General features: G+C 46.1%; 1 protein-coding gene across 1 annotated transcript in view; it reads left to right on the top strand.

Annotated features, from left to right (window-relative positions):
• LOC120933680 overlaps positions 1–26,242 on the top strand; it is a 69,125-nt gene that overhangs the window by 18,543 nt on the left and 24,340 nt on the right. The window contains exons 2-8 of the mRNA XM_040347020.1: positions 4,404–4,735; positions 7,003–7,113; positions 11,597–11,654; positions 14,636–14,803; positions 15,549–15,775; positions 17,033–17,143; positions 25,568–25,625. Of these exons, the coding sequence (XP_040202954.1) occupies positions 4,404–4,735; positions 7,003–7,113; positions 11,597–11,654; positions 14,636–14,803; positions 15,549–15,775; positions 17,033–17,143; positions 25,568–25,625 (1,065 nt within the window). The remainder of the gene's footprint in view (positions 1–4,403; positions 4,736–7,002; positions 7,114–11,596; positions 11,655–14,635; positions 14,804–15,548; positions 15,776–17,032; positions 17,144–25,567; positions 25,626–26,242) is intronic.

The raw sequence follows: 26,242 nt of genomic DNA, 5'->3' as shown, positions 1-26,242 counted from the left end.
GTCATCGTCGCGGCGACACGTGACCGCGGATGTTTTCCGCGCGGATTTTGATCTGATGGTGTGTACAAGCCATCAGATCAAAATCCGGAGGAGGAATGTCTGTACGAGGCCTTAGTGTGCACTAGATGAAAAGACCCCGAAAAGGAGATCACAAGGTTGCCGCATACCTGGCATGGAAAGCGTGACGTCGATGCGCAGTGATGAGGCCCTCGCCCGCCCCGCGTCAGATCAGGGGAGGTCAGCAGTGCGCGGCGCAGCTCCCGAGCATGGCAGGAAGGGCACCGCCCAGCAAACAAGCACGACCAAAACCATCAGTGTGCATATGACAAACCGAAATAGCATATTGACTAGCGATGTGGGATGAACAAAGTCGGATCAACTAATGAGCATACAGAATTAACAAAAATAGATAAAAACAAAAACAAAACAAGCTACAATGGAATAAAAAAATGGCGAGTATATGGGACTTTAATTGAGGATCAACGGGGCCGCTCAGTCCCCTCCTCGATCCCAGTTCAATGATACAAAAAAGAGAGAACAGTAAATTTAGCCCAATTTTTTTTATATAGTGAAAGAAAATGTAACGCTGAGTAAATTGATACTCAACATGTCATGCTTTGAAGTTGTGCCCGCTCGTGGAATGGCGAAAAACTTTTACCCTTAAAAATCTCCATAGACGACACTTAAAAAATTCTACAGGTTTCAATATTTTGAGTTACAGGGGAGGTCTAGGGCTAGAATTATTGCTCTCGCTCTAACAAATGCGGTGATACCTCACATGTGTGGTTTGAACACTGTTTTCATATGTGGGCACTGCTCACGTATGCGTTCGCTTCTGCGCGCGACCTCGGCGGGATGGGACACCTTTAAAAAAAAAAATTCCTTATTTATTTTTCCTTTTATTTTTTATTTTTACACTGTTCTTTTTATTTTATTTTTTTTAAATGGGTCACTTTTATTCCTATTAAAAGGAATGTCAACATCCCTTGTAATAGAAAAAAAGCATGACAGGACCTCTTAAATATGAGACCTGGGGGTCAAGAAGACCTCACATCTCATATTTACACTAAAATGCAATAAAAAAATAAATAATAATTTTAATATAATTTAAAAAAAAATAAAAAAAATTTCCCTTTTAAAAGCACTGGGTGGAAGTGACGTTTTCGCCCTGCAATGATATGTAGACGGGTGGGGGCCATCTTCCTCTCACTCATCTCCATGTCAGCCTAGGGAGAGGATGTGATCCCCTCCACTGCTACCGACGGCTCCGGTAAACGGCGAAGGGCACCGGAGAGTGGTGGGAGGGGGTTCCTTCTCCTGCCGCTGATAAAAGTGATCTCACTGCGAATCAGCCGCAGAGACCACTTTTATCTTGAAGTGGACCGCCCACTCTTGAAGAGGATACCGGGGGTTATGGTAGCTAGCTGCTACCATAACAACAAGTAGCAATGTAAAATGACTGTGGGCGGTCCGGAAGAGGGGATTTGCCTTGACTAATGGATTCGTCAACCTGGTCCTAAAACCCGCCCTAAAAGAAAGACACAGACTGCGCATCATGCGTTTTAATATGGCCACAGCAGCCAATTTATTAACAATGAATAAATAACATAACACGAAAATACCATTCAACAATGTAATCCTAACAATGTAAACAAGGGTCTGAAATCGTCCTAGTCCTCAGCCGCACCCCAACTGGCTTGAGGATGTTACGACCTCACCATACTTCCACTCTTCCCCCCACCCCAAGGGGTCGTAGCTCCTGGGGGGCGACAGGTGTTTTACCACTAACCAACCACGTGGCGGCGCCATACCTTAGATGGACCACAAAATTTAGCAACAATGTCAATAATCACTGACCCCCCCCCCCCCGAAGACCCCCTGACCCGCCAAGCTGCCATAACAAAATCCCCACTACCAATGGGTTTCATTTTATTTTATCCTTTTTATTTTTGTTTTTTTATGGATTGCCCACCCCTCTGTCCTGCTGCCTCCAATGAGGTGAGACTAAACGCCCCCCTCCCTTGCCTGACTGACCTAGCTGACCTTTCCCTGACCCAGTTCCTTCCTTAGTCAGGCAGACCCTTAAGCCATTTTCTGCTCCGGTACTCACTTTTTTTCCCCAGATAGTTTCCCTCGCTTCCTGTAATTTCTCTATGATGGTAGTTAAAGTGGTGTTCCACCCGGAATTTCAGGCTTTACTGCCAGTTTCCTACTGCGCAAATCGTACAGGGACACACACAGGTCCCAAAAGGCAGCGGGCAGCGGGCGAGCAGCAGGAAATGACACCATGGGCCGTGGTGATGCTGGGGCGGAAGTACACAAGGTACTTCAATCCGGAACTGCGTCACTTTAACTGACAATTGCGCGGTCGTGCGACGTGGCTCCCAAACAGAATTGGCGTCCTTTTTTTCCCACAAATAGAGCTTTCTTTTGGTGGTATTTTATCACCTCTGCGGTTTTTATTTTTTGCACTATAAACAAAAATAGAGCAACAATTTTAGAAAAATGCATTTTTTTTTACTTTTTGCTATAATAAATATCCCCCAAAAATATATATATATAAAAAAACATGTTTTTTTCCACAGTTTAGGCCGATACGTATTCTTCTTCCTATTTTTGGTAAAAAAAATCCGAATAAGCTTTTATTAATCGGTTTGCGCAAAAGTCATAGCTTCTACAAAATAGTGGATAGTTTTAAGGAATTTTTATTAATATTTTTTTTTTTTACGAGCAATGGCGGCGATCAGCGATTTTTTTTCATGACTGCGACATTATGGCGGACACATCGGACACTTTTGACACATTTTTGGGACCATTGTCATTTTCACAGCGAAAAGTGCAATAAAAATGCACGGATTATGAAAATGACACTGGCAGTGAAGGGGTTAACCACTAGGGGGCGCTAAAGGGGTTAAGTGTGTCCTATTGTGTGTTCTTACTGTAGGGGGGCGTGGCTGGACGTGTGACGTCACTGATCGTCGTTCCCTTTAACAGGGAACAGACGATTAGTGACAAGCCACAGAGGAGAACGGGGAAAGGTTTGTTTACACTCACCTCTCCCCGTTCTTCAGCTCCTGTGACCCGATCGCAGGACACTGGTCCCGCGGTCATGGAGTTCAGGACTCGGTCGCAAGCGCGCCGCCGGAGGTGCACGCGACCCACGGCTGGGCTCTGAAAGGCGACGTATCTGTACGGGCTTGTGCCCAGCTGTGCCCTTCTGCCGACGTATATCGGCGTGAAGGGGTCCTCAAGTGGTTAAAGAGAAATCTGTGTTTAGAAAAAAAAAACTAACGGGGGGTTCAACCTTTCCCTACTCTATTTATAATATAAAAAACTCTGGTCATATATTCTCTTGTAAAAGACAAAAGTCTCCAAAATATATACCGTATTTATCGGGGTATTGCGTGCTCCGGCGTATAGCGCGCACCCCTAATGTTGACCCTAAAATCCTGTAAAAAAACATTTTATTACATTTTACTACTTAGGCCGCGGCCGCGGACATGTCCGACCGTGTCTAGCGGACAGGTTTCCAGCGGACAAAAGTTTCTTAGCTTGCTAAGAAACTTGTCCGCTGGAAACCTGTCCGTCGGACAGGTCCGCTGGTTAGTATGTCTAACCAGCGGACTGAAATCCCGCGCATGCGTCAAAGTGATTGGTCGCATGCGTGGAAGCATTGAACTTCCTGGTTCGCGCACGTCGCCGCATCATCGTCGCCGCCAAGTCACCGCGTTTTCTGTCCGCGGGGAATTTGGTCTGATGGTGTGTACACACATCAGACCAAAACCTCCCAGCAGACATGTCCGATGAAAACGGTCCGCGGATCGTTTTCATCGGACATGTCTGGTCGTGTGTACGACATGTAGGCCTTACAGTTTTGGTGTCTTGCCCGGCGTCCATCGGCGGCCTCTTCCAGTCCGGCTGCGACCTCGGTGGTGTTCTCCCGCGCTGTCTCTGTGTCTAATCGCTGCTTCCCGCGCTCAGTTTGAAGCCTCCACTGACATATACCGAGCGCAGTACACTTGGGTATATTCGGCCACGCTTGGCTTCTAACCCATAAATGTCACAGAGCGTGACTACGAGCGAAGCTGAGCCTGGCAGAATGTACCCGAGTGTACTGCGCTCGGTATATGTCGGCGCAGGCATTCAAACTAAGCGCGGGAAGCGGGTATCGGCGTATATCGCGCACCCACGATTTTGCCCTGATTTTCAGGGCAAAAAAGTGCGCGGTATACGCGGATAAATACGGTAATAAATGTGGGCCTTTTTACAAGTGATACCTTGTCATTGTTTCTGAACCATGAAGATGAGATCTATTGATTATTGATATATTCGGAAAAAACATTACATCTGTAGTTGTCATTAAGATGTCACTCATCTGTCTTCATCTTATCTTTTTATTGCAGAGAACATCGGAGACACTCAAGCTGTCAAACCAAGACCGACTACTATGCAGAATATAACGACTCTGCAGTGTGATAATTGTCCAAAAGATACCAAACACCCCACCACACATCGTACCACTGTGCTACCCACCGATCATACCACACATCGTACCACTGTGCTACCCACCGATCATCCCACACATCGTACCACTGTGCTACCCACCGATCATACCACACAGGGACCTTCTCCTCCACCTTCTCCTACAGAATACGTTGTGAGTGGTGGATCAGGAGTCTGTCTAAGAATAAAAACAACCTTCATAATAATGCTGAACACCACCAAGATCAAAAATGTAAGTTAGTCCTGAGTATTGTAGATATAAGATGTAAAGGCCGGAGAGCCAATGCCAATGAAAAACATTGAATCCAGTTGTTACAATTTAGGATTGGTTTGGGTAGTCCCATCAGATCCTGTGATTACCAGATCAATGACTATATGACATCCTGTTCTGAGGTCATAGACAGGGCTGTCAGGAAAGGGCAAGTCCTACAACATGGTAATAATAAAAAGCTGCGCTAAAAATGATTGTGACTGAATCAATTAAATTAGTGAAAAATTAAAAAGATGGCAGTCCCACAATCCCAAAAATATTATGAAATGACAAATTGAGCAGTCTATAGGAAGAGATAGGAAAGTCCATATAGGGGTTCTGAATTGGGTCACACACTTGGGGGTGCCAACAGAAAACACCGCAAGCACTAGTGATCCACCACCACATAAAATTCCTCCTTACCAGAAGCAAGCTGAAAACAGGGAAGGGTGAAATTAAACTGGAGGTACTCCAATACTCAGGGAATCCACCCGACGTATTCCCAAAATGTAAGAATACTCACATAGTGTGATACAGTATTGCACACGTATTTATTAAAAGTAAGAATGTGCACTTACATTTAGAAAAGATAAAAACAGCATTCATATAAAAAGCATCCATAATGTAGAAAAGCCGTCCGGCATGCAGGCGCCCGTCCACTTGCGATGACGTCAGCGCGTCAACCTCCCGGCGTATGTTTCGTCTGACAAAGACATCAACACTGGAGAACAAGTCCTACAACAGTATGCTATTGTAATTGTTTGTAACAGTAGCGTTTCTCCAACTCTGATCGGCTAATAGTTATAATGCAGTGACTAAGGGAAGGGTCATTGCAAATCTGGAATCATTCCAGTAACTGGACATCACACTGTTGCTGTGCCTTGTATTAGGTGTTACAATGTAATTCTTACAATTCATTTAGCTCTGCGATTCACTTTTTTGCAGAGGACACAGTACACTAAGTGAAAATACTTGCAGATCCCTGCCCGTGGTATTAGTATGAGAATACCAGCAATTGTAGTCAGGTAAGCTTTAGGTGCACACTGTGAAAAGGACACTAAAACAAAATACTGCAGGTCCCTACCTGTATTTGTATGAGAACACCAGCAATTGTATTCAGGTAAGCTTTAGGTGCACACTGTGCAAAGGACACAGTACACTAAGTGACAATACTGCAGCCAGCCCACTCATCTGCCTGCCTGTCAGTATATTAGGAAGAGAATACAGGAACGGTTCTAGCTAAACTGGATACAGTGTATACATATATATATATATATATACAACACCTGGGATGCATATATATCCTCTACACACTGTAACTGCAGCTAACTGACTCGCCTGCCTGCTCTTTCTAACTCAAATGAAATGACACTCTCTCTCTCTCTATCTCTCAGCACGCCGTAACACACTACACAAGGTCGACTTCCAGGCGGTCTTATATAGTGTGGGGCGTGTACTAAATCCCCATAGGCGTAATAGGCCAAAGCCACCCTGGCTTTGGCCAATTATGGCTCTCCGTTTTTTCTGCGCTGTGATTGGCCAAAGCATGCGGGTCATAGTGCATGCTTGGCCAATCATCAGCGAGCAATGCACTGCAATGCCGCTAAAAAATATATATATATATAATGTTTGGGGGTTCTGAGTAATTTTCTAGCAAAAAAATTATGATTTTTAAATGAAGTTCAAATAAGTAAGTGCAAAAAGAAGTGACAGTCCAAAAATGGTGAATGAGATCTTAATCCACCCTTGATCAAATATTTTCTTCATTGATAATGATCCCACATTGATCTACTACCATATGTTTGATCAAATATGCTTACCAAAGCAAATAGACTTTTTCTGTTAGAGATAAGAGTCAAATGTGCTTGTGTATCTGTATGGTCCTGGTCTGGGATAATGTGCACCTCCTCCAGGTCCAATTACACCCTCATGGAAGCCTTATGGAAAATGTTAAAATGGCTAAGTGCCTAACAAAGAAAATCCGATCCTCGGACAGGTCACTTTCCCAGGAATCGATGGGTGATGACATTGGCTCCTCCCTACGCATTTCGTCACATCTGACACCGTCCAGGGAAAGATTTGGAGAGAGATGTAATCAACATGGTTTATTGAATAAGGAAATGATCAGCTCTGTGAAATCCTTTTGATGTTATGAATCTCGACACTACTAATGTTCGACATTACACAATAAAAGCATGTTTAAGTCTAGTTAGTCTTACGCTAATCCATGTGTTCTTTGTGTTCTTCAGGTCACAATTCCATCACCTCCAATCACAGAGGTCTATGGTAGATGTTATAATGACAAAGCATGGCTGACGCTGATATTACCAGGAATATATCTTAGACTGGTGTTTATAAAGGTACAGTATGGAGGGCAAAAGCCTGGGGTGTGGGGTGTAATGGGTTCATGGGACATCAGGGGTAGAACATATCTAAAGAACCATAAGACCGCGTACACACGGTCATTACAAACTGATGAGAATGGTCCGACGGGCCATTTCCATCGGTTCACCACTGAAGTAGCCTGATGTGCGTACACACCATCGTTCCAAAAACCAATCGGGTCAGAACGCGGTGACGTCAAACACACGACGTGCTGAATAAAACAAAGTTCAATGCTTCAATGCATGCGTCGACTTGATTCTGAGCATGCGCGGATTTTGAACCGATGCTTTCTCTACGAACCTTCGGTTTGGATCGATTGGGCAGCGGGCCATCGGTTCAATTTTAAAGCATGTTTTAAAATTTTGGACTAAAGGACAACAGACCGATGGGCTATACACACGGTGAGTTTGAACCGATGAAACTGAACCTCGGTCCATTCTAATCGGTTTTGTCCGACCGTGTGTACGCGGCATAAGATGTCCAGAGGTGATGATGGGTTAGTATCATGGGAAATTGTTTCTTTTACACAATCAGATATTTTTTTTTTTTTTAGAGGGTAACTCTACTTCCATGGGGAAAAGAAATAGCAAATAAATAATAAATAATATAACGCATATGATTGCGACATAAATCTTTTTGTAATTAAATGTTTATAAAAAATTACCTTTCCTTTTCAATCTGCAGCCAATGTATTTTTCTGAGAATACATTGCAATATGGCTACCTGGAGTTGTTCTGTACACAGAATGTGTACTGACCACTCCCCAGATATGTAATTTCCTGCTTGTGTGATTGTCACAAACTACGGTGAACGATAGTGAACCACAACTGCGGTTAGGGAAGGAATTCAATGCACCTCCCTATGTTTTGTGAGATTTCAGTATTGGACCCCAGGCGTCACTCCAATCAGAGAACAGGAGTTTGGGGGGGGGGGTCACTACATCATCTCTCTCACATATAAGAATGCGTTGAGCTACCAAGGGCGGAGGTATTACAAATTTCCTCCAACCTCTAGCATAGATAGATTACAATAAATATTCCAATGCACTTCTCTTATGCAAATGATTATCAGTACGGGACCCCAGGCGTCACTCCAATCAGAGAACAGGAGTTTGGGGGTTCTCTACATCATATCACTTAACATAAGGAATGCATTGGGCTACTAAGGGAGGAGGTTTTACAACATACGTTCCAACCTTAGCCAAGAAAAGGTATAACAAACATGTTCAGCATTTTAGAGCGGAAGCCCGTATACAAATAACAACCAATGTCAAGCACGTAGCATATAAAAATACTGTATGCAAGTAGCATTAACTTGAGAGCGACAATTGAAGCTTAAATGGTTTAATAGTATATGTCCCTTTAAGATTTCCACAACTGTTTCAAGAAGCCACATTAAGTAATCTCAAGGTGCACGGTAGTAAAAACAGTTTCAGCCTAGGTTCACACTGCTGCGAATTCAAAATCGCGGTAAAATGCGCGATTTTACCGCGATTTCGCGGCCGCGATTTTGCCGCGATTTGCCGCGATTTCGGCCGCAATTTAATGTAAATCGCGGCCTGAAATCGCAAAAAGTAGTACAGGAACTACTTTTTGAAATTGCAGATGCGGCGTCGCACTGATTAGGACAGTGCCATTGCCGACAATTGCCGCCGATTTGAGATGCGATTTGACATGTCAAATCGCATCTCAAATCGTTCCAAATCGTACCCAGTGTGAACCAGGGCTCTAGCACAGTACGTAGGAAGACTATATGCGATCCGGGTAATTCTAGAGCAACTAATGTAACATAGTAATGGTACTTATCCGTTTGCAGAGGACGAGTATTTTCCAGCAAGCAGAGTATCGCAGCAGCAATGGGATTCCGTCTTGGAGGGTCTCCTGGTGCAGGATATCCTAGGGTGTCCCCAGCCACAGCAGTAAGATGGGCAGTGTGGAAGGAGGCAGTAGATAACCAGCATGGATCCGGGTTGCGCTGCTACTCAGTTGCTGCTCGTTTACTTGAGGGGATGGATAGTACCTGTAGTTCGTTAGTAGCCAGGCCGGCTATGGCCGACAATAATAGGACACGCTGTCCTGTTGATAGGAGGGACTCAGGTGTAGTGCATAAGCACTGAATCAAGCCGCACTTCCGCGTTCCACGGTGGAACGCACGAGGCACCCGGCGATGATGTCATCGCGCGGCCGCCGTATGCGTTCCAGCGTGGAATGCAATACGCCGCAAGAGGGCGCCCATTACAGTGATTGGCTCACCAATTTTCCCAGAAGTCTGCCTGAGATGCAAGTCAGGTTTCAGGCATCCCTTGCAACACAAATTTCATTTTTTGAGAGATTCTTTCAATAGCCCAGCAGATTTCCTCATTAGTGCCCTGTAGCTGCACACCTGACAGTTAATTATGAAACCACTCCCATTAGACCCACTCGGAACAGAGGCACAGACACACACACACAGGTATTTATTCAGAACAACAAAAGGTAGGAATCTGCAACAAAGATTGTTACAATCCTTGCAATGTACTGTACATACAGTAGATCACCCAGAGGGGAATGTTTTTTTCTCAACAAAAGTGGAGTTACGCTTTAATCAAAGCAAAATCTGGTGCAGCTGAGCATGGTAGCCAATCAGCTTCTAACCAGTTTTGGCTCCTGGTGTGATGTCCTTAGCTGAGCTCAACCTTGTGTTCCAGTGGTGGCTGGTGCTCACAAATGGGGGGGCGCAAACAAACTGAAAAAAAAATCCATCAAAAGCAGCCACTGTAGCCATAAATTGCCACTACTGTGCCATCAAATGCAGCCACTGTACCCATCAATTGCTGCCAGTGTGCCCAACAATTGCCACCACTGTGCCCAATCAATTTCTGCCAGTGTGCCCATCAATTGCTGCCAGTGTGCCTATCAATTGCTGCCAGTGTGCCCCATCAATTTGCGTCTACTGTGCCCCATAAATTTCCGCCAGTGTGTCCCATCAATTGCCACCAGTGTGCCCCATCAATTGCTGCCAGTGTGCCCCATAAATTATTGCCAGTGTGCCCCATCAATTCCTGCTATTGTGCCCTATCAATTGCTGCCAGTGTGCACAGTGGCGACAATAGGCACAGTGGGGATAATGGGGACAATTGGCACAGCAGCATGAATGGGCACAGTGGCGACAATTAAAGGGCACAGTGACATCAATGGGCACTGTGGCGACAATAGGCACAGTGGGGACAATGGGCACAGTAGGGACAATTGGCACAGCGGCATGAATGGGCACAGTGGCGACAATTAAAGGGCACAGTGACATCAATGGGCACAGTGGCGACTATTAAAGGGCACAGTGGTGACAATTGGCACAGTGGTGCGAATTGATGGCACAGTGGCTGCGTTTGATGGCATGGCACAGTGCTGACAATTGATGGCACAGTGGCTGCATTTGATGGCCACAGTGAGGCTGAATTTTTTTTTTCCATTTGCGCCCCCCCAAAAATTTTGAGCACCAGCCGCCACTGCTTTTGGTGATAGAGCGGTGCAGGAGAGAGGGGGAGGCGCTCCTGCGCCCTCTATGGACGCACCGCCACTGGTCCATTCATTCATCTGGGCAGGATTTACAAAGTTAGCAATGCTAGCAGAGTGACGAGATTGGCTTGCTCTCCTCTGGCACTGTTACTACTCGTTACTTGAAAAAAAATGGTGGCTCTTAGGCCTCGTACACACGACCGAACATGTCTGCTGAAACTGGTCCGCGGACCAGTTTCCGCGGACATGTTCGGTCGTGTGTAGGGCCGACCGGACAGGTTTCCAGCGGACAAATGTTTCTTAGCATGCTAAGAAACATGTCCGCTGGGAGCCTGTCCGTCGGACATGTCCGACGGTCAGTACGACTCATCGGACATGTCCGCTGGCCCGAGAACCCGTGCATGGCATCGAAGTGATTCTACGCATGCGTGGAAGCATTGAACTTCCGGGTTCGCGTACGTCGCCGCCACGTCACCGTGTCGTCACCACGCTGTCTGTCCGCGGGGATTTTGGTTTGATGGTGTGTACAACCATCAGACCAAAATCTGCTAGCAGACATGTCCAATGAAAACGGTCCGCGGAAAGGTTTTCATCGGACATGTGCGCTCGTCTGTACGAGTCCTTACAGATTTTCTCCACATCCATCTTTCCCCCATCACTACCACCCAGCTGTTCTAAGATCAGAGGGAATGCTAGAACTTTGCTGTTTCTGAAGGACAAGCTTGGAGAATGGTTCTACTTATCACACCGATAATATCTTCATCCCCTACTTCACCCTCTGTCCTGGGGAGGCCATTTATGAAAATGGGCTGCCAAGGGGAATGAAAGTGGAAGAAGGTTGGGAGCCACAGCACTATATTAATAACATGACACAATGCATTGCAACAGCAGTAATACATATAATGCGTGGGAGCAACTAGTAACAATTGTATTGATGGAATAATTTGTACTTTTCTTTTTGTAGAAAATGACGGACGGTGTGTTTAGCTTGGAGTCCATTTATGTTTACATCCAGGGCAAAGGTAATACACCCAATACAACTTCATAACAACTGGCCTCTGTCGAACGGTCATTCTGAAAAAACAGCAACCAGCCAATGGCTGCACTCGCTGATCAGTGTATTCTGGCGGGTAAGGGGGAATCCCCCAGTCCCCCCCCCCCGTCATAATACAGCGTGAGGGATCCTTGCATCTACATTGTTGTTCAAATGGACACAGTGGGGGAGATTCAGAAAGAGATACGACGGCGTATCTCCTGATACGCCGTCGTATCTCTGAGATCCGACGGTCGGATCTATGCGACTGATTCATAAGAATCGGTTCCGCATAGATCTCCCTTAGATCCGACAGGTGTAAGTGACTTACACCGTCGGATCTAAGGCTGCAATCTCCCGCCGGCCGCTAGGTGGCGCTTCGGTTTTTTACGCGACGAATATGCAAATTCCGATTTCCGCCGATTCAGAAACGAACGCCCGCCCGTCGCTTTTTTTTTTCCGTCGTTTGCGTTCGGCTTTTTCCGGCGTATACTTACCCCTGCTATATGCGGCGTATCCAATGTTAAGTATGGCCGTCGTTCCCGCGACGAGTTTTGAATTTTTACGTCGTTTGCGTAAGTCGGTCGCGAATACGGATGGCCGTAATTTACGTTCACGCCGAAAACAATGACGTCCTAGCGACATCATTTGGAGCATGCGCACTAGGAAATTTCGCCGGCGGCGCATGCGCAGTTAAATCGGCGCGGGGACGCGCCTGATTTAAATTGTACACTCCCCCTAGCCACGGAATTTGAATTCCGCCGGGGGAGTTACGATCCGCCGGCGCAAGTTTGGAGGTAAGTGCTTTCTGAATACTGCACTAGCCTCGCAAAATTGCACCGGCGGATTGTAAATCAGATAGATTGTGCGGATCTAAAGATCCGCTAATCTATGTGAATCTACCCTAGTAACGCTTTAACTGACAATTGCGCGGTCGTGCGATGTGGATCCCAAACAAAATTGACGTCCTTTTTCCCCCACAAATAGAGCTTTCTTTTGGTGGTATTTGATCACCTCTGCAGTGTTTATTTTTTGCGCTATAAACAAAAAAGAGCGTCAATTTTGAATGAAAAAAAATATTTTTAACTTTTTGCTATAATAAATATCCCCCAAAAAAGATAAAAAAAACTAAATTTTTCCTCAGTTTAGGCCGATATGTAGTCTACATATTTTAAACAAAAACACAATAAGCGGATATTGATTGGTTTGCGCAAAAGTTATAGGGCCAGATTCTCAAAGGACTTACGATGGCGCAGCGCCATGTACGCCGTCGAAAAGGCCTAATCTGGGCCGTCGTATCTATGCGACTGATTCTTAGAATCAGTTACGCATAGATATCCATTCGATCCGACAGGCGTAAGTCTCTTACGCCGTCGGATCTAAACTGCAATTTTTTTTTTGCCCGCTAGGTGGCGCTTCCGTCGAATTCCGCTTCGAGTATGCAAATAAGCTAGATACGCGAATTCCCGAACGTACGCGCGGCCGACGCAGTAAAGTTACAACGTTTACGTTAGGCTTTTCCCAGTGTAATGTTGCCCCTGCTATATGGTGGCATAAGTGCGGTGCAACAATGTTAAGTATGGCCGTTGTTCCTGCGTCAAAATTTTAAAAAGTTATGTTGTTTGCGTAAGTCGTCCGTGAATGGGGCTGGACGTCATTTACGTTCACGTCGAAACCAATGACGTCCTTGCGACGTCATTTGGAGCAATGCACACTGGGATATTTTACAGACGGCTTCATTTGAATGATACACGCCCCCTACCCGCCGAATTTGAATTCCGCCGGGTGATTTACGATACGCCGCCGCAAATTTACAGGCAAGTGCTTTGTGAATAAAGCACTTGCCTGAAAAACCTGCGGCGGCGTAACAAAAATCAGATACGTTACGCCAATCTACCTGAATCTGGGCCTCAGTGTCTACAAAATAGGGGAAAGGGGTTAAACTATTTTGGGACCATTGTCATTTATACAGCGATCAGTGCTATACAAATGCACTGATTACTGTGTAAATGACACTGGTAGGGAAGGGGTTAAACACTAGGGGGCGATCAAGGGGTTAAGTGTGTCCTAGGGAGTGATTCTAACTGTGGGGGGGGGGTGGGCTACAAGTGACACGACAGAGATCACTGCTTCCGATGACAGGGAACAGTAGATCAGTGTCCTGTCACTAGGCAGAACAGGGAAATGCCTTGTTTACATAGGCATCTCTCCATTCTGCAGCTCCGTGACACAATCGCTGGACACGGACATTGAGTCCCCGGGTCCCGCGGGCGCGGTCACGGAGCACGCAGCGGGTACGTGCCTGCCTGCTGACGTATATCGCCGTTAGGCAGTCGGCAAGTGGTTAATCTAGGCAGGATTTCAACAGTTTTTCTTGTTTACCCTACTTGTATTTTTCGTTGTTAGTTGGTTAATGCCCCTCATGATATTTACCTGGGCTGCCTTGTATATAGGGTGACCACATTTCCAACTACCATTCAGGGACACCCTCCCTTCCCAAAAATCAGCTTGTGCTGTAACGAATCACAGCACAGTGATTGGACACATAAGGTGGGATTTATGATTTCTCCAATAACAAGCAGGGGGCGGGGATTGTGCTCCTCCAGGCTTTCTCGACCAGGACAAGTACTGTCAGTGAGTAAAGCGGTGATGTGGCAGCCTTTTTAAGGTCATTAGATGGGCCCGGGGGGTGGCTGTGTCAGTTTCATTCAGGGACACTGTATTGTCCTGGAATGAAGGTGCCCGGGACAGACCTGCAAAATGTGGGACTGTCCCGGGCAATCCGGGACATGTGGTCACCCTACTTTGTATATTGGTATAGGTAGGTTTAGCATTCTGTTTGTATACTAGCCATGTCCAACATTGTTTTTTTTTTGTATACCATCCCCTAACCACACATTATTTATTTTCCTACACTTGGCAGCCATGCTCAGACATAACCTACTGTATCTGTCTCTTTTTGGTTTACAGGTGGACCCATGTTTAGAGAATATGCACCTCTAAGAACCTTGATTACCCCACTTGGGCATTCATTTACTTCTGAAATAGTGAAGTTGAGGCTTGGTCCCAAAGTGAGCGTTCTGCTCCTAGATGTCAAGATTCAGGCCTTTACACTGGAAGGGGGTGACTACGGAAGAGGTAATTGTGGTTATTAATGTCTCGTACTGCTACTCTTAGATGGTGCTGCATTTTTTCTTCTTTTCCCGGCAGAGTCATTTCTAGCTCCTCCACAGCGGCTGCCACTATGGGCCATATTCTCAAACAAGTTACGCCGGTGTATCTACTGATACACCGGCGTAAATCGAATTCGACAGTGTAAGTGACTTACACTAGTCGAATCCTAGTCTAAATCCAGCGTATCTTGTTTTGTGAGTATTATGTCTTTGGTCTTTGACGGTGGCAAAAATCAGATGTCATGGAAATGGTGGGGGGTTCATCGGTGGTATGTGCCCCTCTGATGTATTCCAGTGGAACGGTGTCTGCTGGAATACGGTTATGGATGCACTGCGGGAGGGGGTTGTCTCCGAGCTGGTGATATGGCTGGAGGCCTGGTATGGTAAAATTATGGTCCCGCAGTGTAGTGGTGGAAAGTGTAAAAGTTTTGGGGTGCCGTCAGAGACCAACAGACTGGGAGTTAAGTAACTGTGGTTTAAAATATTATTTATTATTTGTAGTTATTTATTTTATTGGTTAATAAAAAGGCTGTTATGACCAGTTATACTCCAACTCCGGTGTGGTCTGTTATTTTGAAATAAAAGGGTAAGATATGGGGAAGGTATAAAAGGGGTTTAAAAGGGTAAAAAGGGTATTATTTGGAAGGTTGGGAAGGTTGGGAAGACTGGTCATGTCACTTATCTATCTTCGTATCATCTTTGTATTGCAGAGTACATCGGCGGTACTCAAGCTGTCACACCAAGACCGACTACTGTAGAGAATATAAAGACACACCACGCAACACATCGTAATGCTGTGTCATACATCCATCATATCACACAAGAACCTTCTCCTGCACCCTCTCCTACAGAGTACATCCTGACTGGTGAATCAGGAGTCTGTCTAAGAATAAAGGCAACCTTCATAGTAATGCTGAACACCACCAAGATCAGAAAGGTAAGTTAGTCCTGATTATAATCTAGAAGTTTTAAAGGTCTGAATGCCAATGCCAGTGAAGAACATTGAATCCAGGTGTGTGTCAGAAACCATGAATCAGACCGAGACAGAAGTGCAGTAAAAATCATGCTTGTTTAATAATAATAGTAAAAGGCAAAACATAGACCGAGTTCGGTAACCGGAATCGATAGTCAGACAAGCCAGGACGTCAGGGAGCCAGGGATCAGGGTATTTCAGGACAAGCCAGGAAATCAGGAAACCGGAGAATCAGCGTAGAGGAGCAGCAAGCAGGATCAGGAACAAGAAGGGGCGTCAGCCAAGCGAGTCTTCAACAGGTACACAGGAGAGAGTCTCTGATATGTTGACCAGGCGATGGCAGAGAGGATCTGGACTGAACAGATTCAGTAGCCAGCAGGAGTGACGAGCAGGATATCATCACCAGGTGAGTCACTGTGGAAAGATTAGAGCTGGCAATTAACCGACAGCTTAGTGGCCTACTCTAAGAAGGAAGGGCTGAGCCCAGCCCTGAAGGAAAGTTAGGATTGATTTAGATTATCCCATCAAATCTTGTGATTACCAGATCAATGACTATATGTCTATAACATCCTGTTCTCAAGTCATAGACAAGACTGCGTGTCCCAATATTTTTGGTAATGTAGGGCCATATTCTCAAACAAGTTACGCCGGTGTATCTACTGATACACCGGCGTAATTCGAAATTCCCGCCGGCGTATCATTGTTTTGTATTCACAAAACAAGATACGCCGGATTTAGGCTAGGATCCGACTAGTGTAAATCACTTACACCGTCGGATCCTAAATGCAATACTATGTCGACCGCTAGGTGGCGTTTACGTTCAGGTCTCATTTGTTTATGCAAATGAGCCTGATACGCCGATTCCCCGAAACGAATTTGCTTCGCGTAACCGTCGCTTACGTCGTTTGCGTAAGCGTAAGGTTACCCCTGCTATATGAGGGGTAACCTTACGCCAGTCCCACGTATGCCATGTTAAGTATGGCGTCGGGTCTGCGTCATCTTTTCCCGTCGGGTACGTCGTTTTCCTAAGTCGTTCTTGAATACGACTTTACGTCAATGACGCACACGTCGGCGTCATTGACGTTTTCCGCCGAGAACTGGAGCATGCGCACTGGGCTATTTTTCAGCTCCGTTAATTACTTTTGTTGCTAGGATCTAGAATTTTTAGGCCATCACCCCGATCTGTCTTACCTTGATCATTGTGTTTGTTGCATTCTTCAGGTCACCATCCCATCGCCTCCGAACCCAAATGTCATTGGGTATTGTGAAGACGGGAGAGCAGGATTGGCAATATTCTTTCCAGATGGATATCTTGGTTTGACCTTCATTGAGGTATGGATGGTGCAGAATGGGGCATTGAATGAAATGAGTAAATGGAACATGAGGGTAAAATATGTCTAATAATCAGGCTGTCCAGCAGGCACAGAGATGATGATTAGGTATAACATGTGTATTTCTACTTTGGATTTTCAGAAAATCCTGCATATTCAAGATTCACAGACCCAGCCAGCTAACATGAGAATTCACTAGACTGATTTTTTTTTTTTTTTGTAACCATAATGCTATGCTTTGCCTTCAAACTGTTATCAGTTAGCTTAGAAGGGATGATAATGGAGGCATTGTGACATTCCCATCTCTATAAAAGGGTTGGTTCCAAATTAAGTTGGTGAAACACACAGAACGATGCTGCCAAATCGGGTCATGCAGCGGGATGATGTCAGCACAGAGACTCAGCTCCGCTGTGTTTTGTCCAATTGAAACTTCATAAGGAGAAGGTGGAGTCTCTTTGCTGTACTAAAGGTTAAGGAATGTATAATACATAGAGTAGAAGACTTATGAGTGCCTATTTTGGAGGGTGCAACACTCATGAGTGCATATCATACAGGGCTCAGGAGTGTGTATTGTGCAGGGCTTGGGAGAGTGAATCTCACAGGGTTCATTGCTTGGGACTATGTCTTGTGCAAGGCTTAGGAGTGCGTATAGTATCGGGGGAAAGGTTCAGAAATGCGTAACACGCTTGGAACAGAACTCTGGAATAAATATCAAACAGGGCTCAGGAGTGCATATCATACAGAGCTTATGACTTTGTATTGTGAAGGGCTTGGGAGTGTGTATCACAAATGATTCATTGCCCAGGACTGTGCCTTGCTTAGGAGTGCGTAACACATCGGGGTAAGATTCAGGAATGCGTAACACGCTTAGGACAGAACTCTGGAGTGAATTTCAAGCAGGGCTCAGGAGTGCATATCATACAGAGCTCAGGAGTGCGTATTGTGCAGGGCTTGGGAGTGTGTATAACAAATGGTTCATTGGTCAGGACTGTGTCTTTTGCAAGGCTTAGGAGTGCGTAACACACCGGGGCAAGGTTCAGGAATGCGTAATATGCTTAGGACAGGACTCTGGAGTGAATATCAAGCAGGGCTCAGGGGTGCATATAATACAGAGCTTATGTATTGTGCAGAGCTTGGGAGTGTGTATCACAAAGGGTTGGTCAGGACTGTGTCTTTTGCAAGGTTTCGGAGTGCATATCACACCAGGGAAAGGTTCAGGAATGCATAATATGCTTAGGACAGAACTCTGGAGTGCATATGACACAGGGCAAGGTTCAGGCATGCGTAACACACAGAGGACATGGCTCAGGAGTGCATATCAGGCAGGGCTCAGGAGTGCATATCGTGCAGGGCTCAGAATTGTGTATAGCACATGGCTAAAGGCTTTGGGGTGTGTATTGCACATGGCTAAAGGCTCAAAAGTGCATATCACACAGGGTTAAAGTCTCAACAATGTATATCATGCAAGGCTCAGGAGTGGGTAACACAAGCTGGTGTATAACCAAAAATTACCTTCTCCCCCAAAATCTACCCCATCCCCTAGTACAGAGCTCTCCTACAGTACAGAACTTTCCACCAACCTCTGTTCCTCTCCAGTAACAAGCTCTCCCCTAACCCTCCCAGTAGAAAGCTCCCCGTCACAGAACAAAGCCCCCCTCTCCAAGACATAGCTCTCCCTCTCCACTCCCCCTTTCCCCAAAGTGCATAGCCCCCCGGTACACAGCTCTCCCTCTCACTCACCTGAGACTGCCAGGGAAAATGTCCTTTGCAAGAGCTGCAGGGGAACCAGTGACATTGGTGCTGCTCAGCTTGGGGTAAACACAGAAGCTGGCAGAGGAATTGAGCAGTGCAGAAAACTTCCAATACTAGCTTCTGTGTTTACTCGTGAGGACAGGTCAGTGTTGGAGGTGGCACAACAGAATACTGTCATGTTCTCGCTGATAAAAAGTCCTAGGTAAGATACTAAGATTGTGGACAAAGGGCAAACTTTATTTAGGACAGTGGGTGGCAAGTACTGGTCTGATGAGAATTTGAAGATTCTTTTTCAGGGATTTGTGGCAGAGGATTGCAGTTTAATCTTGTTTCAATCTTAAGTTACTCCAGTACCCTACTGACTGATATTAAAAATGAGTGGGACCCCATTGGTAATTCACGCTCTTCCCCCTCCCTTGTGTAAAAGGTTCTGGCTAGGACTAGTAAATGCTAACACTCCCCCGTTTATTTTTGTAGCACTCTCTAGTGTGCTAGAAGGATACTGATTTGCTTTTTTTTTGAGAGTAGGTAAATTACCATGCTTGGCTGGGAGCCCAGCCTGGGTGTGTTTTGATCTGGGTTGGGAGTGACTCAGTGTAGAGCTGCATCACTTCACAAGACCTCCTACTTCTTTCCAGAGCCTTCTAGAATATGCTGAAAAGAAAGAAGAGGGGGTGTAGCTGCTTCTAGTGTTTAGAGGAGTCCTGACCAATCCCCAACTTGGATTGGCAGGAGGCAGGCCTCTTTAAATACACACGAAGGTGTCCTGGACAGGTGGAACAGGAGCAAGAGAGGACAGTGGGAGAGCACTGACAGGCAAAGTCTCCAGGAGAGGAACAACAGGTCACAGCCAAGAGGACTGGTGAATGTCACTCAGTTGGGAGATCTGGGAGGCAAGCCTGAGAGGACTGGGACAGTGCAGTCTGAGATGGGTGCAGAGCCAGAGGAGTGGTCTGGGGTGTCACGGGCAGTGGAGAGAGGCAGCTGCAACCATGAGTGCTGGCAGGGTGTGAAGATGTGGAAATGGGCTCAGTAGCCATGTGGGCAGCTAGCACTAAGGACTACTATTTTTTTGCTACACTAAAGGGGCCGACAGTCCCTGCCTGCAAAGGGTCTTCACTCTAGGCCTGGCTAAACCAGTGTCAGGCCTACAAATCAGTGCTAGCTGGTCCAGGAAGTGCAAGCAAGTGATGTGCTGGAGGTGTTGAGGAGAGATAGTCTACAAACAAGTGATGTGCTGGAGTTGAAGATTGGAGTTGTATATACCAGAGGTGTATATAGTTGGTCTCATGTGTATTGTTCTGCAAATCAGTTTGGGCCTCTCATAAATATCCCATCCCCATCCAAGTTTATTCCCCTCAATAAAAATACAAAACAAAGTTCGAGGACTGGTTTTCTGCCTGAGGGTGAATTAGAATTGTGTGCCTGGCTGGGCAGGGTAATAGACGGACTACAACACTCAGCATCCCCTATGGGGGTACCACTAAAAAATTGTAAGCATTACTATTGGCTCCCCATGTCTGGGATTATTTTTGAATTTACATGTGTATAAGCAGCTCTTTTAGAAATCTGGATAGTGACTAGTATTGAAATCCATTGGCGGTACATGGTGCTATGAGAGAGATGTAATTATAGTATGTTTACTTCCATTTTACAGTATATATGAAGTTGCAGGATAAGTATTTGATCCCCAAGCAAAACATGACTTAGTACTTGGTGGAGAAACCCTTGTTGGGAAGCACAGAGGCCAGACGTTTCTTGTAGTTGGTGATCATGTTTGCACACATCTCAGGAGGGATTCTGGTCCACTCTTTTTTACAGATCTTCTCTGAATCCTTAAGATTTCTTGGCTGTCAGTTGGCAACTCGAAGTTTCAGTTCCCTCCATACATTTTCTATAGGATTAAGGTGTGGAGACTGGCTAGGCTACTCCATGACTTTAATGTGCTTCTTCTTGATCCACTCCTTTGTGGCCTTGGTGGTATGTTTGGTCATTGTCATGCTAAAAGACCCGTCCATGACCCATATTTAGTGTTCTGGCTATGGGAAGAAGGTTCTCATCCAGGATTTTGCAATCCATTGGCCCCTCAATGCGGCAAAGTCAGCATGTACCTTTAGCAGAGAAACAGCCCCAAAGCATAATGTTTCCACCTTCGTGCTTAACTGTAGGGATGGTGTTCTTAGGGTCATAGTCATTATTTTTCATGCCAATGGACATCTAACTGATTTAAAGAAGTGTAGCGCCTGTGTACTTTCAGTACAGGTGCTATGTTAAATTTAGAGGGGGGTTAGAGAGTTACTTTGCACTCATCCATGTTGATTTGTGTAAATTGGGTTTCTGCCAGGCTGGACTGTCCTGTGGGTTCATTATGTGTTCCAGAGATACCGTTCCATCTTTGGAGGGCAGGTGGCGCCAGAGGGGTCCAGGCGGAGCCACCTTTCTCCAGCAGCCAATTAGAGGAGTGTTTCCCTCGCGGGGCATGCTGGGGGAGGGTATTTCTTAGGCAGACGCCATTTTGTGGGGTCTTGGCCCGTTCCTGGTTCCAGGTGCAGCACCCACCTATAGGGTGTGCGCACAATCACGGGCCCCGGTGAGATGGCCTACCAGGCCGGGGCGCACGTGCTACGTGGAATTCCTGACTCTGGGCCCTCATGGCCCGGAGCAACTAAAGCTGCAAAGGGGCCCCAGTGACTTACTGGGTCCCCACACTTCATTAGAAAGATCTCAAGTGAGTTATGCTGTTCGGTGGGGCATCGGTTTGAGGTGAGCATGGAGGCAGGTGATCCAACAGGGCTTAGACAATCCATCGGGGATCTGGGTGGCCGGACACTGAGAAGTTGTATGCTGCAACTTGTCAGTCTGTGACCCCCAAAAAACCAAGAAGTCTACCTGGGGGAGATTCAGGCAAATTTATATTCGTTGAGAGGATTCGCTCTATTATCTACGTTCCTGAGTAGAGAGCCTGTGGCAGAGGTTCCACTCCTAATCCTAATTCCATTAGAGCCAAGTCGGTGGCAGAGACTTGTTCCTTCTCAAAGGTCCCGAGTGATATCCTGGCTGCCAGGTCGGTGTGAGAGGCCTGTCCAGGTACACTATACCCACTCCGGCTGGAGTGGCGACATGAGTTAAAGTCCCATTGGAGGCAGGACTGCTTCCGTTATCCATAGGCCTGAATCTGCAAATTCTCCTTTCACCAATCTATTTCTATCCACCTCAAGTTAACTGTTTGCCATGTTGGGCAAGAAATAAAAGCACAGAAAACGACACCCTGCTGTTTGGACATTCCGTTATTGCATCATCCTCATCATCATCATCATCCCTAGACACATCACAGAGGTAACATAACATGCCGTCCCAAATCTAACCAGCGGCTTCTGCGGGGGTAGCGCTACAGAAGGATTGGGAGAAAGTGCTGGGGTCAGATGAGACAAAAATGTAGTTCTTTGGCATTAACTTGACTCGCCGTGTTTGGAGGAAGAACAATCCTGAATATGACCCTAAGAACACCATAAAAATTATAGACCGTTCATTTCTTTGTAAGTGGGCAAACCTACCAAATCTGCAGGGGTTCAAATTATGATTTTCTCCACTGTATATACTCAAAAATGTACAGTATACTATTATGCAACTTGTGTTTTGTATATGCAATATCAATTTTTGATGATTTGCCCAGATAGCAAGCAATTAAGCTGCAAGTTTGAAAATGACTTGCTAAGCTATTACTGTACTAGGCTTGCCAGGCTTGACATGTTTGTTGCACAATTGCAGCAAGTCCGCATTGCATGACTCCAGATCAACTTTCTTTGCAAACATTCTGCAAGTCTGCTGCAAGTTCTGGTTCAGTTACTGTATGTTGTGCAATAGTCATCCCACCACAGGGGTCACTGTGGCTGAATTTTCACTTGCAGAGCTCTTGCTGTAGACTCACCATGAGGAAGGTGATTGTTAAAGCGGAGGTTCACCCAAAAAATACATTTTTAACATTGCATTCAGCCAAGTTGTCCTAATGACAATCGGCTGTTTTTTTTCCCCCGTACATACCCTATTTTCACCGCCGCTTCCGGGTATGTCTTCTGCGGGACTGGACGTTCCTAATTGATTGACAGGCTTCCGACCGTCGCATACTGCGCATCACGAGTTGCCGAAAGAAGCCAAACGTCGGTGCGCAGGCGCCGTATAGAGCGGCACCGATGTTCGGCTTCTTTCGGCAACTCGTGACGTGCTGTATGCGACGGTCATTAGGACAACTCGGCTGAATGTAATGTTAAAACATTTTTTTGGGGTGAACCCCCGCTTTAAACGCACCTGTTCCGTGCCTTGGAGATGTCATGCAGCAACTACTAGAGTGACAATATGTATTAGGATGATCATGTACTGCATCAGTATGTCTATGTTAAAGCATATATCAATCCAAAAGCAAAAATTAAATATATTGCAGGTTACCATGACAGCTGCTGTTCTCATTCCATCATCCTGGTTTTGGCTGTGACACATTCCCCCTCTCTGTCTGTCCACCTGCAAGGTGATTGAAGTTGCCAGTCTCTGGGTGGAGAGCAAACCTGATTTAAGCCAGGCAAACCTGCAATCTCATGCTTGTGATAGTGTTTGTAACACGTTCTCCAAGCTCCCTGTCTGTCTGCCCATGACCTTGAATTGGGACTCTGACTACTCTCTGAACTCTGCCTGACTTTTTATTATGCATTTCACCCTGACTATTCTGAACTTTGTCTGTCCTGTACCTGGACTGACATTAAACCCCTCTGCCTGTCTGCCAACCGCAAGTATCTGTTTGCTGTACTCAGTACGCACCTGCTGGGGTGTGGTAGTCAGGCACTTTAGCATTGTGTATACGACCTGGGGGTAGGGTGACCACATTTCCAAACTACCATTCGGGGACACCCCCCTTCCCAAAAATCAGCTTGTGTTGTAACGAATCACAGCACAGTCATTGGACACAAGAGGCGGGATGTATGATTTCTCCAATCACAAGCAGGGGCCGGGGATTGTGCTCCTCCTGGCATCCACGGCCAGGACAAGTAATGTCAGTGAGTAAAGTGGTGATGTGGCAGCCTTTTTTGGGGCCATCAGATCCGCCCAGGGGGTGGCTGTGTCAGTTTTATTCCGGGACACTGTATTGTCCTGGCATGAAGGTACCCGGGACAGACCTGCAAAATGCAGGACTGTCCCGGGCAATCCGGGACACGTGGTCACCCTACCTGGGGGGCAACTGAGTACAAATAGACCTGCTTGCCTTATGGTAAAGGGGGCAGCTATAGGTGACAAACACAGTAGCCAGCTATAGTGTCTGACCACCTCCGCTAGGGGTATGCATTACAGGTGGCTGCATTAATTTGTTTGCGCCCAAAACAGAAAACGAATGCAGCCACCACATCTAAGGATAGGTAAGCTGTAATTGTATACTTTTATTTTTGGGTTTAGATGCACATTAGGATACACAGGGAAACCACCAACTATTCAGTGACTACAGTTTTTGCTGACACATACGAAAAGGTAGTCCTACATAGGGCTGTTGAGTGTCTGAACTGTGAATGTGTGCCTGACGTGCAGAGGGAAGGCCTTACGTACAACCCCGGCTCAGGGACCACCAATGTTGTAACAGTGGCCGCAAGAGCATGGTGATGTATGGGTGCCTGGATCGTCTTCTGCATGGTGTATGTGTCACCAGGGTTAAAGGCTGGCAGGGTTTAAGGTTAAACGGCAGGCTTTGGCAGGCCATCAGATTTCAGGCTGGTGGCAGCAGGGACCAGGCAGGTGCATGCGGAGCAGAACAGATACCCGGATGCATGGACAGACGAGCCGTGTTGGTAACAGACGATCAGATGCAGGCATAGATGGCAGGCAAAGAATAGTTGGGGTACAGGCACAGATCAGCAACGTGAGTTCAGGCAGATGCGCAAGAGACAAGAGCAAAGTCCAGATACAGGCCAGGGTCAAGGTAGGAGAGATTCAATAGAGTCAGAGGTAAGCCTGGTTAAACATTGGAATAACAGGATCAAGTTTAAGGAATGCAGGTACAGCTGCAGATCAGACAGCAAAGCACTATTGCAACTGCTGCATTTATTTATATATGGCACCTGGTGCCAACGTTTATTGGTGCATGCGCAAATATTCATGTGCATGTGCACATTGTGTGCCTGGCATCATGGGCACTTGCAGGATCGCGGCTGTGCATGCGCATTTGCGTCCGCCCTTGAGCATTAGTAGCCTTAGTAGCACAGCACAGTACAGAAACGAACTAACTTTTTATACATAGACCATCAGCTCTCCCTAACCGACTCCAACGCCCAGTGACAAATGGCTGCTGGGCACCTATCATTTTATATTAGGTAGGCTGGCACATAACAAAGCCCCCAGTATTGGCCCTTTCAAGCCAGCTGACTTAAATTCAAAGGCCACGCAGTGCATTATGATTACAAAGAATTGCATTAGTCCACCAGACTGGCCAACCACTAACACTCAAGATTCACTGCAAACACGTGGTAGCCCTCAGCATGAAACATATCCCTAATAATGAAAAGGTCATATCATGGGAAGCCATTTGTATTAAGAGGGGCTATTTGATCTCCAGATATCAGATGACATGAGATGTATAGTTGTAAATTTTGTATTCTAAGATTAAACATTTTTTCTTTTTTTTACTCTTCTTTTCCAGAACAAGCCTAAGAGATCATTTTACCTGAGGTATATTAATATTTACATCCAGGGAAAAGGTAATACGCCAAAGAAAAAACTGTAAGGATAATTTAACAACAAATTAAACTTGTTAGCACTGTGTTCAAATGTAAATGTACTGGTCCAAGTTTAATGGTCATTCTATCCAAAACTGATATTTGTTTGGTGAAAGCTCGAGAGTTAAACAGTTGACAGTGTCTTCTCTCTCTTGGGTTCTCTTTTGGCGAGTTCCCTGCATTGAGTTCCCAGGTCTGTACATCTGCTGTGACCATTATGAGGGGTTCCCACCATCCCTGTGCTGAGTTCCTGGGTCTGCACACCTGAAGTACCCATAATGACAGGGTCCCACCATCCCTGTGCTGTGTTCCCGGGTCTGTACACCTGCTGTGCCCGTTATGAGGGGTTCCCACCATCCCTGTGCTGAGTTTCTGGGTTTGTACACCTGCTGTGCCCATTATGAGGAGTTTCCAGTGGCGGTTCGTCCATAGAGGGCGCTGGAGCGCCGCCCCCTCTGGCTCTCACCGCCACTGAGTGAAATAACATAGATTCATGCATTGCACGAATCTATGTTATTTTCGCCGCTGCCGCTGTTATTCAGATGGTCGGCGCTCAATGTCCGGGCATCTGAATAACGCCAGCTGGTTGGCTGTAGGGA

Source organism: Rana temporaria, chromosome 3, assembly GCF_905171775.1.
Source record: "Rana temporaria chromosome 3, aRanTem1.1, whole genome shotgun sequence".
Lineage (NCBI taxonomy): Eukaryota > Metazoa > Chordata > Amphibia > Anura > Ranidae > Rana > Rana temporaria.
The sequence above is the reverse complement of the archived record's forward strand: the minus strand, read 5'-3'. Positions and strand labels throughout refer to the sequence as shown.